Raw genomic sequence first — 17,099 nt, 5'->3', positions numbered from 1 at the left:
AAGAATGCATCCCTTTGAAGTTCTACAGTAATGAACAAATAGCTATCTTTTGTTGGCGAGTTTTAAGGCAGAAGACTTGCACGTATTGCATTGCTGTATATCAGAAAGAGCTCTAATCTTAATCTGTAAATATTTAGAGTTGAATTTTCTGTATTTGAACTTGGCGTTGTTTTTTGAAGCGTTGATAGCCTTATATGGCTGTTACTCAAAGCCTAGAAGTTGTTTTTCGTAGCTAAGGACTCCAGAATGAAATAAACAAGATTATCTATGAGCAATCCGTGATTGGCAGGACTCTGATCTTGTCCTAATTACAGAAAAAAACTACTTTGAGAAATCAGTGAAGGCTTAACAAAAAGCATTTTAAAAACTGATATTACCGGTGCTGTACCTCCAACGAAAATCCACCCTCAGAGTGGCACCCAGGGGCCAAGGCTGTTTCTCCTCGATGCTCCATAACTGCATCTGATTTGTCTGAGTTTTACCCTTGACCCCTTCCAAAACATAGCGATTACAACCTACTAGGAAGAGGTATTTGCTATATTTAAGAAGTGTCAGCACTCATCTTTGTGAAATGTATTGTGCCCATGGGCGAAGAGGCCTACTTTGAAGTAGGCAGGAATGAGCTTGTCTCGTCGGTGGGTTTAATTTCAGTTTACAGTGGCATCTGCTGATCTCTTGGTGATACCGTGGTTTTTCATCTGTGTTACCGTTGCAGTGGAGGGGTTAGGCACCGCCGTGCATTCAGAATGTCTGGAATCTTGTAATTTTCAGGTGCGGGCTTTCTACATTGATATATAAATCTGGTGATAGCATCTTGCACCACATCAAAGACTACTGTGGCAACTCATTCTTCAGCTTCGGGCCCTGTGATGCTCATACAGTCCTTCCCTAAGAAGTGTAACCACGCCGTGTCCCTGGGTCAGCTTAGGGGTTTTCCCCATCTGCTGTGCCCCATTTCCAGGACCTTCTCCTGCAGGTGATCTCTGCTCACTTTTTGAAGCCCTGTCTCTCCCCCTTCCCTCGTGCGATAGTGCTGCACTAAGGCTAAGGTGGCACCTCGCCTCTTCTGGACTGATGCTTCTCAAGTTGATCTGTGCTGTCTGAAAAATCATGATCCATTTTTATCTTTTTTTTTGAGGGGGCTATGAGATGTTAATAGCAAAGCAAACAGGTCACAGCTGTAAGGACTGATAAATGTATAGCTTTTGATCTACACAGCTGACCACTGTAAATCTGGATGAACTTGTTACTCCTTTTTAAGCCTAACCCTGAAATAAAGCCAGAAATTGTGAAGTCATTCCAGAGGAGAACAGGAAACTGTAGTCTCAACTTAGTTACATTCAGGTGGCTGTGCTCCTCATACAAGCTACCCAAAAGAAATTCTCTGAATATGCACAAAATCAATAGGCGAAGGCTAGTTTTTTGCAGTGTGGTGGTACAATTAGTTTATGTAGAATGGATGACAAAGAATATTGCAGCTTATCTGAAAACAAATAACAAGCCTCATTCTCCAGTGACGACAGTTACTTTCCTTTGTGGCCATAGAAAATAATTCTTTTGCAGAAGAAATTCCACTGTGTGAGAGCAAATATTTGAAATGGAGCAAGTGATATGTGTGAGAATTTGATATGTTTTTGGAACAGTGCTGTGTAAAAGACATTTTTCCTTTCCAAACGGAGGAGCTGGAGATGCTGGGGATGCTGCAAGTCCCATTCATTAATTTACAGCATGCCTTTTTGTTCCTTTGCCTCTCTTTTCAAAGAGAGAATGCTTGTGTCTTAGCTAACAAAACAAACAAACAAACAAAAAAAAAAACAGGGAGGTGTCTAAATTAAGAATCTCTCTTGTGCGTCCTTTGTGCTTTTTTTCTTATTACTGCATGTTGTTCTCCTTGTGTGTCTGCAAGGCTGTCAGTCCTCTGTAACTGTGTGTGAATACTGGCAAAACCACACTCCTTCAGGTTTATGTAAGCATCAATTCATTTAAAGGAAAAAAATCCGTTTTCATACCACAAGTAGAAGGCATGGGTCCGTCAGAATAGAAGGCAAAAGTCTGTCAGACTTTAAATTACAGTTAAATATAGATTAATTCCTTTAAAATTGCAATGCTGTTTGTATAGGTTTCTTTTCTTGCAGTACATTCATTTAGCTGTCAGCCTTTACATGTTGCTGTAATGAGGTATGATTGCAGTGCATGTTTTCATGGTAGACTGAAGCACAGACTTTTTACATAGTTTCAAATGTATTTTCATCACCATGCTGTTTATATAACAAACAAAATGAAGTAACTAACTGACAAAACTAATTGCCAAAAAGAAAATAACATGAATTACTCCCCAGTACAAAACTATACATGTGTTTAGTTACTAAGGTTATTAATTAGGTAACTGAGGATTGCTATGGTTTACTGACTGCTATGTCAAACTTGACTATACACAGATTTTTAGAAAAGGTCAAAGACAGTAGAAGTCTTGTGCTGTAGCATAAAGATTTTTTTTCCTTTGATGTGCTCATGGAACTAAATTTTGTCATTTAGAGTTCTCATCATTTTGTGTCATGATGTTGAGAAGTATTCGGATTAGATCAGTGCCTCCTGTTTGCAGCTGAGTCTTCCATACAGACTGATTCCAGCTGCTGAATATGAATTCCTGGGAATGCTGGGCATTTGGCAGTGAGGTTGTTTGAGTTATTGTGAGGAGAGTTGTATCCCTGACAGTCACAGTGACCAATCACCAGAGGAGTCCCTTCCTTTTGGGAACTCCTCACAGTTGTGAATTCATCACCCAAAGAAACTGTTTCAGTGCTTCTGTGTGGTTTCGAGTCAAATGTAGTCAGCGTATTTCTTTTGAGTTCGTTTACTGCCACATAAAACATTTATTTTTAAGTGTATTTTGTAGTCTAACAAAGCTGAAGAATTTTAAGGGATGCCCTCTATCGGAAATTGTCAGTAAATGTCTAATTTCATATACTTGCTAACTACCAAATAGCACATCCTAGACATGCTCCTGCATCAGGCTATCGTTGCCCAGTACAGCCCTCGGCATGGATGCAGCCATCAAAATCCTGATTGTTGGACCCAGTAAATGTAAAAGTCTCCTCTAATGAGAGACAAATTTAAACCAGCCCTTCTGTGTGGTAGGCATGAAGTGTGAGCAGGCCTGTTCTTCCACCCTCAGCTGACTTCTCTGCACTCCCCAGTAGCAAAGAACTGGAGCCATCAGCAGCCTGCATGATTAAGTCCCTTTGGCTGCTGGAATGCTGTGAGGGCTCCAGTCTTGCATTTACATGTTGGAGTTGAAGGAACTATACAGTCACATTTCTCTTACCTCCACTTGAACTTGCGTTCTGTTTTCTGACCAACAGTTGGAGCTTGGGTTTGATTGATTTTTCATCAGCAAAGCAAACTTTATCTCTTAATCTGTTTTTACTAAATAGATTTTCCAGACAAAATGAAGAAAAAAGCCATCAGAAGAAAGGGACTTTTTCTATGCATGCTATGCTCTTTAGGAGAAGGGAAAGAAATACAGTACTGATGTGTCTGTTTTCTCTTTTTACTACAGGAGTGCAGGATCCTCAGCATGAGAAGATAATAACTGTCACTTCTAATGGAAGTATTCACAGCCCCAAGTTTCCACACACATACCCGCGCAATACTGTACTAGTGTGGAGATTAGTAGCAGTAGATGAAAATGTATGGATACAGCTTACTTTTGATGAAAGATTTGGGCTTGAGGACCCAGAAGATGACATTTGCAAGTAAGTGACTTTTGCTTTAACTTACAAAATATCTTAAAGAAGACGTGGGGGATGGAACAAGAGTATTCCTCAGGTTTTGGAAAAGTATTACACCTGCACGTCAATTTATCTGTGAAAATGCAACTCTGATGTATTAGCTACTGATTTTCTTCTGCAGTGCTAGGAAAGCATTTCATGCTTGAAATATCATTTGAATGTCATATCCTGCTTTGATGTGTTCCTGGGGAGGTATTTCACAGCAGTTTTTCCTTTCCAAGTAGGTTTTTTTTTGCTTTATTTCCCCCCCCCTATTTTAGATTTTGGTTTTTTTTTACTGCTCTGTATGTCTCAGTTTTTCTAATTGATTAGTCTTCATTTGTTTGTATATCTCATATCAGTTTTTTGTTGGTTTTTTTTTCAATTTTGGATTTCTTAGGGGTTACTTTTGAGCTTATTCTTATTTTGGAAGTTGTGGTTCATAACGGATGGACAGATACCTTCATAATTCTGAAGAGAGTGATTGTCAAGGCTATGTAAATATATCAAAATACCAAGTACAATAAGCACATGTTTGCTCGGATGAATGCACTCCCTTTTTAAATGAAAACTTAGCTTGCTTTTTCTTTTCTTTGCATGTGGCAGAGTGAAGTGAGGTGAAAGAAAATCCAGGTAGGGTGACTCATTCGTCCACTTGCAAAGAAAAAAGTAAGATAAGTTAAAGTATTTTCAATCTTAAAGCTTGAATAGTATTTTAATGGGAGTACATTTATTTAAAGTAAACAAGGTGATGAATGCAAAAGTACTAATCAAATTAAAAAGCAGTCATATGGTCACTCATAATCTTCACCCACTCGTTATCTTATCGTGCTCGTATTCATGCTTGTGTACCAGGAAGCTGGATGTGTGCAAATCCTGACGTGTGCACTTTCGAGGACACATTTGTCTTTTTAACTTTGAAGATTCAACCCTCTGAAAAAGAAATTTTGTTGTTTTTAACAAAGAAAATGCAGAGATAATGTTCCTATATAGTTTAAATTCAGTAATGTTGTCAGTAAAGGAAAGGAATATGTATCTTTTCTTCTGTGAAGTCAGTACAAATAATTGACAAGGAAATAAAAGTGCAGAGTTTAACTGCATAAAACAATTCTACACAGCGCAGTTAAGTTACTGAGTTATCAGAGTAATATCTCTTCATAAGTAATGTCTTGCTTCTTAGCTCTTGTTGTTCTTACTAAAGTTATTTCATCTTCATTCTACCTTCTGCAGAAAAGCTGAGGGTTTTTGTTGCCTGCATTCTATTTATGACTGCTCTGTTTCTGCCATCTTGACGGTCAAAAATCAATGTTGTTGTTGCAAGAGTGGTTTCTCAAGACCAAGTTTATATGACAAAGAACAGAATAAAATATAGAATCATGAAACCTTAGAGTTGGAAGGGACCTCTGAAGGCCAGCCAGTCCCACACCTCTGTGAAGAACAGGGACACCACAGCTCCATCAGGCTGCCCACGGCATCTCTGGAGGCAGGGCATCAACCATACCGCTAAGGAACCTGTTTCAGTGTCTCATCAGCCTCCCTGTAAACGGCTTTTTTTCCTTATATCCAAACTAAATCTCCTCTCTTTGAGCTTGAAACCATTTCCCCTCTCACTTCAGAACCTGCTAAAGTTTTGTCCCCTTCTTTCCTGAAGCTCCCCTTTGGATACCGACAGGCTGCTGTCAGGTTACCTCGCAAACTTCTCTTCTCCAGGATGAGCAGCCCCAGCTCTCTCAGCCTGTCCTCTTAGGAGAGGTCTTCTATTCCATGGATCATGTTTTTGTCTGTGTCTAGAAGCCAACATCTGGCTGGCTTGGCCATATTTGGATTTCTCCAAAGTCAGTTCTGACACTTCAGCTATGCTTCTTGTCTAGAAGGATTTTAACATCTTACAGGTACGCTGAAGGTACCAGTTTAGCCTCCCTTTTAAGTAGTTTCCAGAATCTGAATTTCATTATCCTGCACAGCTGTTCTCCACTTCATTTTTACCTGCGATTCAACTCAGAAAATGTGCTAACAAATTATTTGCATTACAGCAAATTTTATGTTTATGCCATCAGAACCCAGTCTCACCTGGAAGCATAAAACTTCCATAGTCCTAATTGCTGTGCTGATACTCACCAGTGTAAAGAATAGTTGTTGGCTCTTTTACTTTTCAAAAGTTTTAACTATTTGGGTGTTTTTTGTTTGTTTTTGGCTTTTCAGAATAAACATCTGATTTTTTGCCCATATTTCTCCAGGTGACTTTTGCCCAGGCTTTACAGTTGCAATAGCTTTACATTTCTGTAGTTCATCTCTGCACTGTTTAACATGCAGCTAATAATTTATTAACAGTAATTCTGCTTCGCCTGCACTGGGTCCTCTCTGTGACTAAAATTGTGCCTTGTCAAAAGTGTACACAAAGCCCATTTTACATATGAAACAATCCATGCATTTATTTCAGAATAACTGTTGCTCAACTCTTGCTTGTCTGAAATCGTTGTGTTCTGTCTTTGAGAATATACAATGGCAGAAGTTTTACATAAACCCCTCCAGTTATGAAGGCACAGACTTAGCTTGAAGTTCCTTGAAGAACGTGTGTGTTACAGTTGCCATTAAGAGGCAGTCTGATGTTTTGAGTTGGTTCTACACTGCAGCATGAAATAACAAAAACCTTTCTTGTAATAGTGATGTGTGCCAAATTCACTCTCATGCTGTGCACAGAATGGCTATAGTTGTTCATTTTGTGGTGGTGGCAGCTGTTTGTTCTAATTATCAGATGATTCCAATCTGTTTGAATTTTCTTACGTATAATAAAACACAGAAATGTGTTAAAAATGCATAGTGCAATTACTATAGATCAGATTATAAGGATTAAGATCCACAAGCAGAACTGAATGAATGTTGAATACTCGATGGCACTTGATGCTCATCTTCACTTTAGGAAGACTACATGCATTTACAAGTCTCTTCAGTGCTCTAGTGATTTAAGTACGAACTATAGTCTGTTCTGTAGGCTTTCCTTTGTTTGTTTTCATGTGAAGCTTTTAGCAGCTACACATGTGAATCTGTTGTTGCAGTTATGCAAGCGAAGCACTTGTCTGTACAGCTTTGAATGAATCTCTAAAACTTGTCTAGTTAATGTGCAGTATATAGAACTTTTGCCTGTTGAAAATGAGTAAAGCTGAAAATGGCTGTCAGGGGTAACGTGGGATAAAATCTATGAGTAGCACTGTGACTGTTTTTGACTGTCCTCACATGAAATTCAATATTTATATCTCAATTCCAGGAACGTTCTTTCTTTGGGGGTACTTAAGATGATGCTTTAAGATACAAAGCACTAAGCTCATTGCCTCCCTTTTTCCTAACATTTCTGTATGCTATCTCCTTCACTTCAAATCTTTTGATCAAACTGTGCCCAAGCTGTTCCCTTCCATTCAGGGAACGTCAAAGTTCTTAGGTTCCAGGAAACCGTATCCAAACTGCTTAAACAGCTCCTAATGAATGTATCATTAGCAAAGTGTTGATTAAAAATCTTGAAGATTCGGCTCAGTCTCACAAGGCTGAAACAAGTGTTTAAGAAACAACATAAAGAGACTGTCTGTAGTCATTGGCTATGAAGAAGGAAAATATTTGCTTAGCTGTCTCTTTGGTATAAATTATGTCAAATGCATTCTGTCTGGTGGTGAGTTATGGTAAGCACTATATGAAAGCTAAACATTTTGTTACATGATTTTCTAAAGGGAGCTTTCCATGTAACGTAGGACCCAATGGAGCACATGGAACTTTCTTTTAATTACAACAAAACTCTCCATCTAACATTGGAGTTAAATACAGATGCGCAGCTGCAGCCGCGTGGTGTTTAAGTAAAAAGATAATAGATATTTCACTTCTCTTTGGCCCGTGCCATGGTAACACCTAACTGTGTCAACAGAGCATGTGCAGGAAAGAAAAGTTCTAGGATCTTTCTGTACTGCAACCTACAGGGGAAAAAACCCATTCATATTGTTGTTTTTCTTTTGCCTTGAGTGCGTTGTGGAGACAATATTAATGTATGTACTAAGAACATACTATCAAATATTCAGAAAGAAACATAACTTCTTGACATTTGGTGAGCTGCCCTTGCTGCCTGGCAGTCTTCAATACTTCTGATGGACTTTTTTGTTGCAAGAGTGACACTACCTGTGCAAAGCTACAGGTAGAGAAGTCACCGCAAAGTTCAACTTGTCAATGTTCACGGTGACTCACGTCACTAAGTAGACAGGCTGCTGGTTTCTTTGAGGATTTTTGTTTGTTCTTCTCATTTTGAACTTCCAGGGTTTGCCGTTTCCACCTTCTTTTGAAAACTCAAATGGCAGGGAGGAGTCCCCCAAAATCTCTAAGACTTCAAATTATGGAGAAAAATAAAAACAGAAAACCAATCCAGACTGAGAACAGAAATGAACGTAGATGGCCTCAGTTCTACTTAGATGATTCCACATCTGTGATACTTAAATGTCTCCTTCATCACTGGCTATACATATATTTATAAGCATAAATAAAGTCATATTAAAGTTAAAACCCATTACTGCTGTCTTCTACACTTAGATCCGTTTGGATAGAAATTATTCCGTTAACAACTGGAATAACAAAAAGCTTACTAGTCCTTCATTTTACCTTTTTTTTTTTTTGACATATGAACTCCTTGTTAATCACTTTTATTCAAAGTCTGAAAGGGGGGAGTCATATAATTTAAATAGCCAGAACGAATTCTAGTATTCAAGAGCCTTAGATTAAGTGAAATACTGATAAGAAGGAATTATTTTGAAACAGGTGATTTAAGCTGACGTTCTTGGTAGCATCACTGATGTCCTACTGCTGGCAGGGAGGTGGCATTTTAGGAGCAACGTGTGCCACAAGGCTTGAGTGAAGGTGGAGTATTTTTCCCCTTGTTATTTATTTTTTCTTGGTTTCTATTTTCTCAGTCCATTTGTTGCAGGACAGCTGAGTAGTGGTAGCATTTCAGGAGAGGTTTAAATGCTGAATGGATTCAAAGGGAGGATGAGAGTGGAGTGTGGGGATCAAAGTTTTTGAGAAGTTAAATTAATTTTGGCAAAGTCTTTTGATTATCTAAACCTTTATTTTACATATAAAGAAAATAATCAGCAGTGCAAAGGTTGTTTATTTCATATAAGTTTCATTCTAACAATATCATTTCAGTTTAATGGATGCACAGGAATCCAGTACACTCATGAATCCTACTTGCCTACAGGAAAGCTGGGGGGGGGGGATTTTTTATTAGGACAGGTAGCAACAGGATGAGGGGAAATGGCTTTAAACTGGAAGAGGGTAGATTTAGACTGGATATTGGGAAGCAATTCTTTACTGTGTGGGTGATGAGACACTGGAACAGGCTGCCCAGTGAGGTCATGGATGCCCCCTCCCTGGCTGCATTCAAGGCCAGGCTGGATGGGGCCGTGAGCAACCTGTTCTGGAGGAGGTGTCCCTGCCTACAGCAAGGAATGGAACTAGATGATGTCAAAGGTCCCTTCCAACACAAACCATTCTATGATTCTATGTTTTGAAGAACAACAGAGTATTTGTCTCCATCAGAAGAAGTAACCATATCTGTTTCTGCCAGTCTGATTTAGGCTCACTTCTGAAATTAAGCACTAGAAAAATTTATCACTGTTCCGAATTGGACAAAAATGTGGTTCCTTTTATGTATTTATTTACTTTAGAAAGACATTTCTTTTGAATATTCCATGATTCCAGAAAATTCATCTCTTAAATTCCCAAATGATGATTTGTACAGTAACTCATCCTTGAGCTGCTCCTATCCTGCTCTTTAACTGTTGTCAGTAGTTGGTGCTGGCAGAGGCATGTCTCGTGCCCAGAAGAGAGGGAAGTCAGTGGAAGCTCCAGACTTAGGAAGGCAGAGTTAAACCTCTCCTAAGCTCCTGCTGCTATTAAACTCTGTGGTACAATTGCCAATATACGCTCAAAGTAGATGGATTCATTAAAATGAGAGGATCATGATTAACCTTGCGGCAGAAGACAAAAATATTACCCAATTTTGTAATCTGAATTTGGCTTCTAAATATAAGCATTCATTTAGGTTCTCTACTGAATATTAAAAGTCATTTAATACCATTTATATGATGATGGGTTTGTAAATGTGACAAAGCAGATATTGCAGTAAAAGAAGATAAAGCTCGAGTAGTACAGTTGTTGCCAACACTACTCTGCAACACGTTTCTTAAGCTTCTAAAAAGACTAAACACTGTTCTGTATAAATGGTTTATAGCTGCAAAATTGTACTCTGTAAGTAAATCAGAGTTCAACACAAGAAAGGAAAATAGGACAAGGTGCTTCCACGGTTGGAATGGAGGACAGCACAGCCTGCACAGCACGAGCTGCACAAACTTAGGGACTATTGTGGCATTCTTGCCTACCAATTTTCACAGCTCTGATGAGTGTTAGGAGAGTGATTGCTGCTGAGTGGGTAGCTGACATAATCCCTTACTCTTTGTTCACACTAGAGACTATCACTCGTTGATTTAGAAAACATTTTAGGCTCCTTAATATTCCTTCTTGGTCCTTTCAATCTCAAGCAAGCTGTTTGAATGAAGTAAACTGTGTTCACAGTATCAAAATATTTTGTAAACAGTCCTAATCCTAATTTATTGCTTCTAAAATTGTTTCACGTTACCAAAGCTGGCTGTGTTTCCAGTGGCATGAAGTAATTTCCTGCTAGGCACTGCTAGGTCTTACCTGTCTCTGGGATGCTCTGAGGACAGCTACTGCTAATGGAGTTCTCTGCTCCTTCCCCAGTGCTAATTAAAATGTAGGAGTAAATGAGTACTGCAGCTTTCCCCTGCTTAGAGCCACAGAGATGGTGAAGGGTCTTGAGGATGAGGAGCCGCTGAGTCCCTTGGTTTGTTCAGACCAGAGCAGAGGAGGCTCATGGCTGCCTACAGGCAGTGGCCATATTTCCAGGCTGCCAGAATTCAAGCATCATCTAGACAGTGCTTTAAATCATGTGGATTATCAGGATATTTGGGAAGATGCACATGGAAGAGATACTGCAAAAAGCAGGATTACTTATCCTGAAAAAGGACGGGTGGTCGTGTGTGAGTATCCCAGGGTGTTTATAATGTAAAATAAATAGATATTTTTCTCCTTCTGACAATAAAACCAGTGAACAGCAGTTATTAGGAAGTTCTGTTTCATACTGGGCTCTGATTGGTATGCTGTGGCTGGATTAAAAATAGGTCTGCATAATTTTACGTCCATTAATTTATAACTAGGTAAACTGAAGTGAGAGGAAACTCTTTGCATGCTTTAGGTGTAAACTGATCTCCTGTTAGGGTTGGGAACACATTTTTCTGCCTCTTGCAGTGTTTTGCAACTCCTCAGTTACATTACAGGGATTTTTCACTTTCTGTTCAAGTAGCAGTTATTAGCCTGTCCCGAAGCAGGATATTGGATTTGGTGATAAATGGGCTGTGCTGGATTGGTAAATCCTGTGTGCTACTGTAGCAGGCAAGAAACCATATGTAGTTATATCATTAAACAAAAGAAAGAAGTGTTTTCATTTAAATAAGCCTAAGTAGAGCCCCACTCTCCAGTGAAGAGGCAAGAAGCAGGAGGAATGAAGAGGAGAGACTTGACCAGGTGCACGATGCTGCTGAGTATCAGGGGAGGGGTGCTGCCTGCACTGGCCTGTGAGTGCCTTCATGTGCTTAAAATACCCCTTAGCAATGTTGCTGCTTTCTAAAATTTACTTGTGGATATCACTAAGAAGTTGCTTAACCAGTAGTTTTCACGTCACTGACTCAATCCGTAACCACTTTTCAGGATATAAGGGGTTGTGCATACAGGATTTGGGATACCAGACTGAATATGTAAAATGCTGCTCAAAAAACAGCGATAAAAACAATAGTTTTGGATTCAGAGAAGCTGAAGGAGGTGCACTGTCTATGGTGAACAGTGTGAGTACGGGTGGCATCAGAAGTACTTCAGAAAGCTAACAATCAGTCTTAAAAGAAGGAGTCTTTTTTCCCTTCATACCTCAAGTTTTTACCTGCATGATTATAGTATATCTTTCTAGGATTGTTATTCAAGTGATTGAGAGAAAAGGCTCATTAGAAATTAAACTTGTGCAACTTAAGTTCATGGCACAGGCTATCTAGATCTGTGTTCTGTGGCGGCTATGTTCCTGAAAGTACTTATTTACACGTTTTATCTGTATGGCAAGTTTAAAGTACACTTAAATATTTACTGCGTTGTTGCTGTCTGAATATAGAATTATTTTGGCTTAAACCTGAAGAAGATTTGCAGTGCATCTAGTTTGCAATTTCCCATTTTGTGGAAAAGTTAATGCCCCTTTCTCCCCATGAGACAGAAGTTATCTTCAGGGTCTGCAGTATTCACATGCCTGAGCTGGAGACACTTGAGTGTTCACCAGTGCACGTAAATGCCAGTCGCTGTGATTTATTTTCATACTGTGTTTGTGTGCCAATGCTGCTCGTGAGGAGAAGGATGTGTATTCAGCAGTGCTTTGTTTATGAATTAGCTCTGAAGTAAGAGATTTTTATTTTCTTTAATATGCTGCTTTGTTCCCAAGAAACAAAAGCTAAGCTACTACTTGAAATGTAGGTGCATCAGCTGCTCCCTCGGGTTTTCAGCAGGTCCACAGAAATTGGAAATGTGTTTTCTGCTAGACAGGAGGACAGTTACACAGCAGGTATTTTCTCCCAATCAGACAACCATATTGCATCTTTTCCTTTCTGTGAAAAGTGTTGGGCTGTTTGAAGAGTAGCATTTGGGGGTTTAAACTGTCTCATTTTTTTCCTTTCACTTGCAGTGATGTATAGTCATTATCAAACCTGTTTACAGTGAGTGAAGGGGAAGGAAACTACTGATGAGTAATTTTTTTTTTTTTTTTTTTTTAATGTATCCTAAATTTAAGATAGCAAGATAGAAATACAGAAGGAAATATGCAGTTCTGTTAGAAGCCTCAAGGTTTTATTAATCAGTATGAGGAAAGATGAAATTGAGCCATGGCAACCATATAACATTTGTGAATGAATATGTGTTTCCATAAGGCAGCTCCTAATGTACAGCACTGCATATTCTAAAATAGATGTATTCAACGTAGGTTGGCACAGAAACGAAAATCCATATTTGGGGAATGGAAGTTAGAAATGTTCTCTGTTTATACTTGGAGTATCTTTATTTCATGAAAAATGTAGACGTGGAAAGATACTTGTTGTTTTATATAATACTCATTTGCTACATTGGCCAAAAGTGAAGTTTATTGCTGGATGTGATGTTTGTGTATAATTAAACATCATTTTCTGAGTACGAAAACTGACCTCATCACTTTATTTACATCAGTTATTTCTGGGTATGCTATTTCTTAACAGTGACTGTTAAAACACAGTATGTCAGGATCAGCAGATACAGTTACAGCTATGGAAATTCATTTTGCATCAAATTGTTGCTGTTTCAGTGCTGTCTCTTTTTACGTTAAAACATCAAGCATAACAAAATTGTAAGCTGCTAAGTGGAACATGACTCATTTCTTAACTGTTGGCTCATCTGCTATCCTCCTTGGTGGCTCTGATAAGTTTTCCCAAAGTGGCTCGAGGAAACTGCTGCTGTGCCCCTCAGCAACTGGAGTCAATTGACTCCATCTGCTTTTGAGTGTTTTTTGTTTTTTTTTTTTTTGCAGGCTTCCTTTTGTAAAGGCATTATCAAGAGGGAACATATAAAATATCTTAAAATTTATATTTGGTAGTCTTTGAAAAGCAGGTTTCTTCTAATAACTCATCTTTACTGTCATTTAAAGTAGCCCTCAGTCAAACATTTCTGTTCATGTCAAATGAATTTAGTTTTATTGAAGACTTATAGAATCCTAGAATGCATCTTAGAATGGCTTGGCTTGGAAGGTCCTTGAGGTGGGCAAGGACACCTCCCACCAGACCAGGTTGGCCAGGGCCCATCCAATCTGGCCTTGAACATCTCCAGGCATCTCCATCTCCACAGCTTCTCTGGACAACCTTTTCAGTTCCTCACCACAGTCGGAGTAAAGAATTTCTTCCTAACATCTAACCGAAATCTTCCCTTTTTCAGTTTAAAAACATTCCCTCAATTGAGTATTTGTTGGTGCTGCACACACAGAGTCAAGATTTCAGCCAAGGTCCCCTTTCCGTTCCTTTCATCCAGGAAACTTTGCTTTCTGTCTCATTTGAGGGTTTTTTTTTTCCTTACCTCTGGTGGCAGGTTGAATTACTAACAGCAAAGTTGTACAGATGTGCAGTGTTCAAGGTCTGTGATTTCAGGAACATTTTATCTACTTGTTAGTGGTGGGCTTAACTGATGGGCCAATCTCTCCTAGTCTAGGTTCAGGTGGTTTACTGGCAATAAATACAAAATACTATAAAATAAATGAATGAATTTGAAAGGTGAAGGAATTAAATAGCTATTCTGAAGCTTGCAAACTTGTGTAAGAGTTGTACAGCTTGGCAGCACCAGAGGAGAAAAGTTACCAAAACTAAGATTTCATCTTACACAACTTGAAAAATAGCGTGCATGTACCTGCAGTTTCATTATTACCTACTATTTAATTTCTTTTAGTATTTTGATCTTAATCTCACACGTTAGCTTCTTCCTCTGTGTGTCAATGTTTGAGGAGCATTTCCTTTAGTCTTCATGGAGGGACGTGCAAGTGACAGAAAAGAAGTTCTTCTCCTGTTGAATCAATGGCGCAGTGTGTGCTCCTCTTCCTACAACTGTACTGCTGCAGCAGTAGGTTTGTAGTTTGCCTGAAATCCACTCTTATTGCTCCGACTCAGAGAGTCACTATCCTTCTATGCTCTTTTCCTTCTTGGGATCCTTCCATTTTCTCTCAGTTCTTCATGGTGAACTTTGCATTCTCCATGTCTCATCCTGTGATTTTTGCTGGAGGCCACACAATGCCTTGACCTATAGGCAATAACAAGGATACTTAAACAGATTGGTTCTGCCATCAGGTGCCATGGGTTTGATGCCTCTGTTGTGCTCCAATATTCCCTTTTCCACTCAGATAAATGTGAATTTTCCCATTGAAGTATTGCTGGAGATTTCTGTTTCTTCCAAAATTTGTTACAAGTGAGGCACACAAACTTTGAAAGACAATGTCTTCAAGCTTAATGCTTGGCCTCTCTTTCCTCTCTAAATATGTTGTTCTTTGTGAAATAAGCACTATGATTACTTGCAGCTGTGATTTAAGTGATCTAAGAGGTGAAGAGTACCGTGAATTATTGCCAGTGCCTTGACACTTCTGTGTGTAGAACAATACAGTTTAACTTGAATGATGGACACTAAAGTTTTATTCCATAGGAGCTTTAAATATTTCAGAAGTAAAAATGAAAATGATTCTAAATATTGACGGAAGATGGAGAGAAAACTGTCCTTTTGAAATTTTGTTTAGAAAATATTTTCGGGATGACAGTTCTTTGTAATTTCTATTGTTTCCAAAATGAAGCTGCCCAAGTATAAACCATCAGCATTCTATTCAGTAACATTTTGTCTAATGAACTGCTCGAGGACCTTCAGTGCTTTAGGTCCAAGTCTGAGGTAGGTAATTTTTGTATGCTGCCATAGCACAGGGAAAACCTTGAGATTCCTAATGCTTTTCAACAAAATGGAATAGAAATACTGCAGCATCCCACAGGGAAAAAAATGTCAGGGGTTGCTGTCAACTTCTTGTCACTTAATGGAAAATGAAGTCAATGTTCATCAAAGGAGGGGAGGAAGAATGCATTTCACTTTTCTCATGGTGAGTGTCTAGCTTTTTGTCTAGCATACATCTGTATCAGATGGAAAGATTCAGTGTCACCAGTATGGCAAAATATTTTACCATGCGGATTTCTGTTCCTTACATTCATTGATACATTTGTGGGATTCTGAAGGCAGAGGGAAGCCACACGAAGGTCACAAAACTGTAAGCCAAGGTAAACACCCTGTCAGAAAATATTTAGCAAATGGTGTAAACCACAGAAAAATTGAGAACGGAGAGGAAAACACATTTCCTTAGAGAATACGTTTCCTGGTTTGAAAAGTATTGAAGTTCAGAGTCCCTTACATTACCTCTTTGTCCTTTTCAAATAAATTGCCTTTGTTCAGGTCGTTAATTCATTTCAGAGTCCTGGGCACCTAGCCATAGGGAAGAGGAATACATATTCTGCAAGTTATATATGGGAAGGTACAATGGGAAGTGTTGACTAAAGGCAAATGCACCTTTCATCCCTGGATAAGAGATGAGACTACCTATTGGTCAGAACTTTTGGTAATTTTTGAGTAAAGTACTGAATGTGTATATGTATGAGCATTACTTTAGTCACTGTGCCACAGAGGATTGTGTTTTCTGGTTTGTACACTGCAGAAAAAGGATTATTTTGTTAAATTAGCATATTAACTTTTTTTTTTTTAACTCTGTTGTGGATAGAAAAAAGTTTCTGTTTCTCAATTCCTGGTTACTTATCCAAGTTTTCTTGCTTTACAAGGAAAAGCTTCCCTTGCTGGGAAATTTGGTGGCTGTGATATTGTCCCTGCCAGTTGACAAGAAGCCTCAGAACTGTGCAGTGCAGTCTTGTAAATGCTTAAAGCATCTGAACCACTTTGCTTTGCTGTGTTTTGCAGCAAGTTCTATCTTCAGTCAGCGTGTCCAGAAAATGTGCAAGGGGCTTTTTTTAGTTGATGTGAAATTTGTTTCACTTTTATTTCAGGGGTACAAGGAGAACAAAGATGCAATAGAAATGCTGTGTAAGTTATGGTAGAAGTACTAATGCCTGTTCTGTATTTGACTCCCCACAAGCATCTGAAATTGTTGAAGTATGATTAAATTATTAATTCTTTACAAATCAGAAAAAAATAGATGGATAATTATCTACCAGAGACATAAAAAGATGGAAATTGGAAATTTTGTAATCCAGTCACTGTTGAAACACACCACACACTGCCTCACTGTGTTCACATCCACATTCAGCAAGTGCTGGTGAATGTTAGTGGGTGCCAGTTTATCCACACGGAGCAATTTAGTGCCACACCTTTGCTTCATGCACACTTCCATGTCAGACACATCCCAGTCTGCCCCTCTGCTGCCATCTGTCACACAGCAACACAATGTAATGGAATATTGGTGGGAAAGTTCAGCCTCTACTGTCATACCACCAGCATCCGCCTCTGATGTCATGAGCCAGCAGAATAAAATGAGAGCATTACTTTCAGAGCAGCCCTTGTGTGCTAAAATTCAGTGCTCAAAATCAATTCAGTAAATATGGTGAGCTTCGAAGTCTTACTGCGATTAATGTACACGTTGTCTTC

General features: G+C 38.9%; 1 protein-coding gene across 1 annotated transcript in view; it reads left to right on the top strand.

Annotated features, from left to right (window-relative positions):
• The window catches only part of PDGFC (platelet derived growth factor C), a 117,222-nt gene that overhangs the window by 63,738 nt on the left and 36,385 nt on the right, over positions 1 to 17,099 (top strand). The window contains exon 3 of the mRNA XM_042829680.1: positions 3,560 to 3,755. Within this exon, the coding sequence (XP_042685614.1) occupies positions 3,560 to 3,755 (196 nt within the window). The remainder of the gene's footprint in view (positions 1 to 3,559; positions 3,756 to 17,099) is intronic.

Source organism: Centrocercus urophasianus, unplaced genomic scaffold (genome assembly GCF_019232065.1).
Source record: "Centrocercus urophasianus isolate 14NV4802_14NV808 unplaced genomic scaffold, USGS_Curo_1.0 seq_32, whole genome shotgun sequence".
NCBI classification, from domain to species: Eukaryota; Metazoa; Chordata; class Aves; order Galliformes; family Phasianidae; genus Centrocercus; species Centrocercus urophasianus.
The sequence above is the reverse complement of the archived record's forward strand: the minus strand, read 5'-3'. Positions and strand labels throughout refer to the sequence as shown.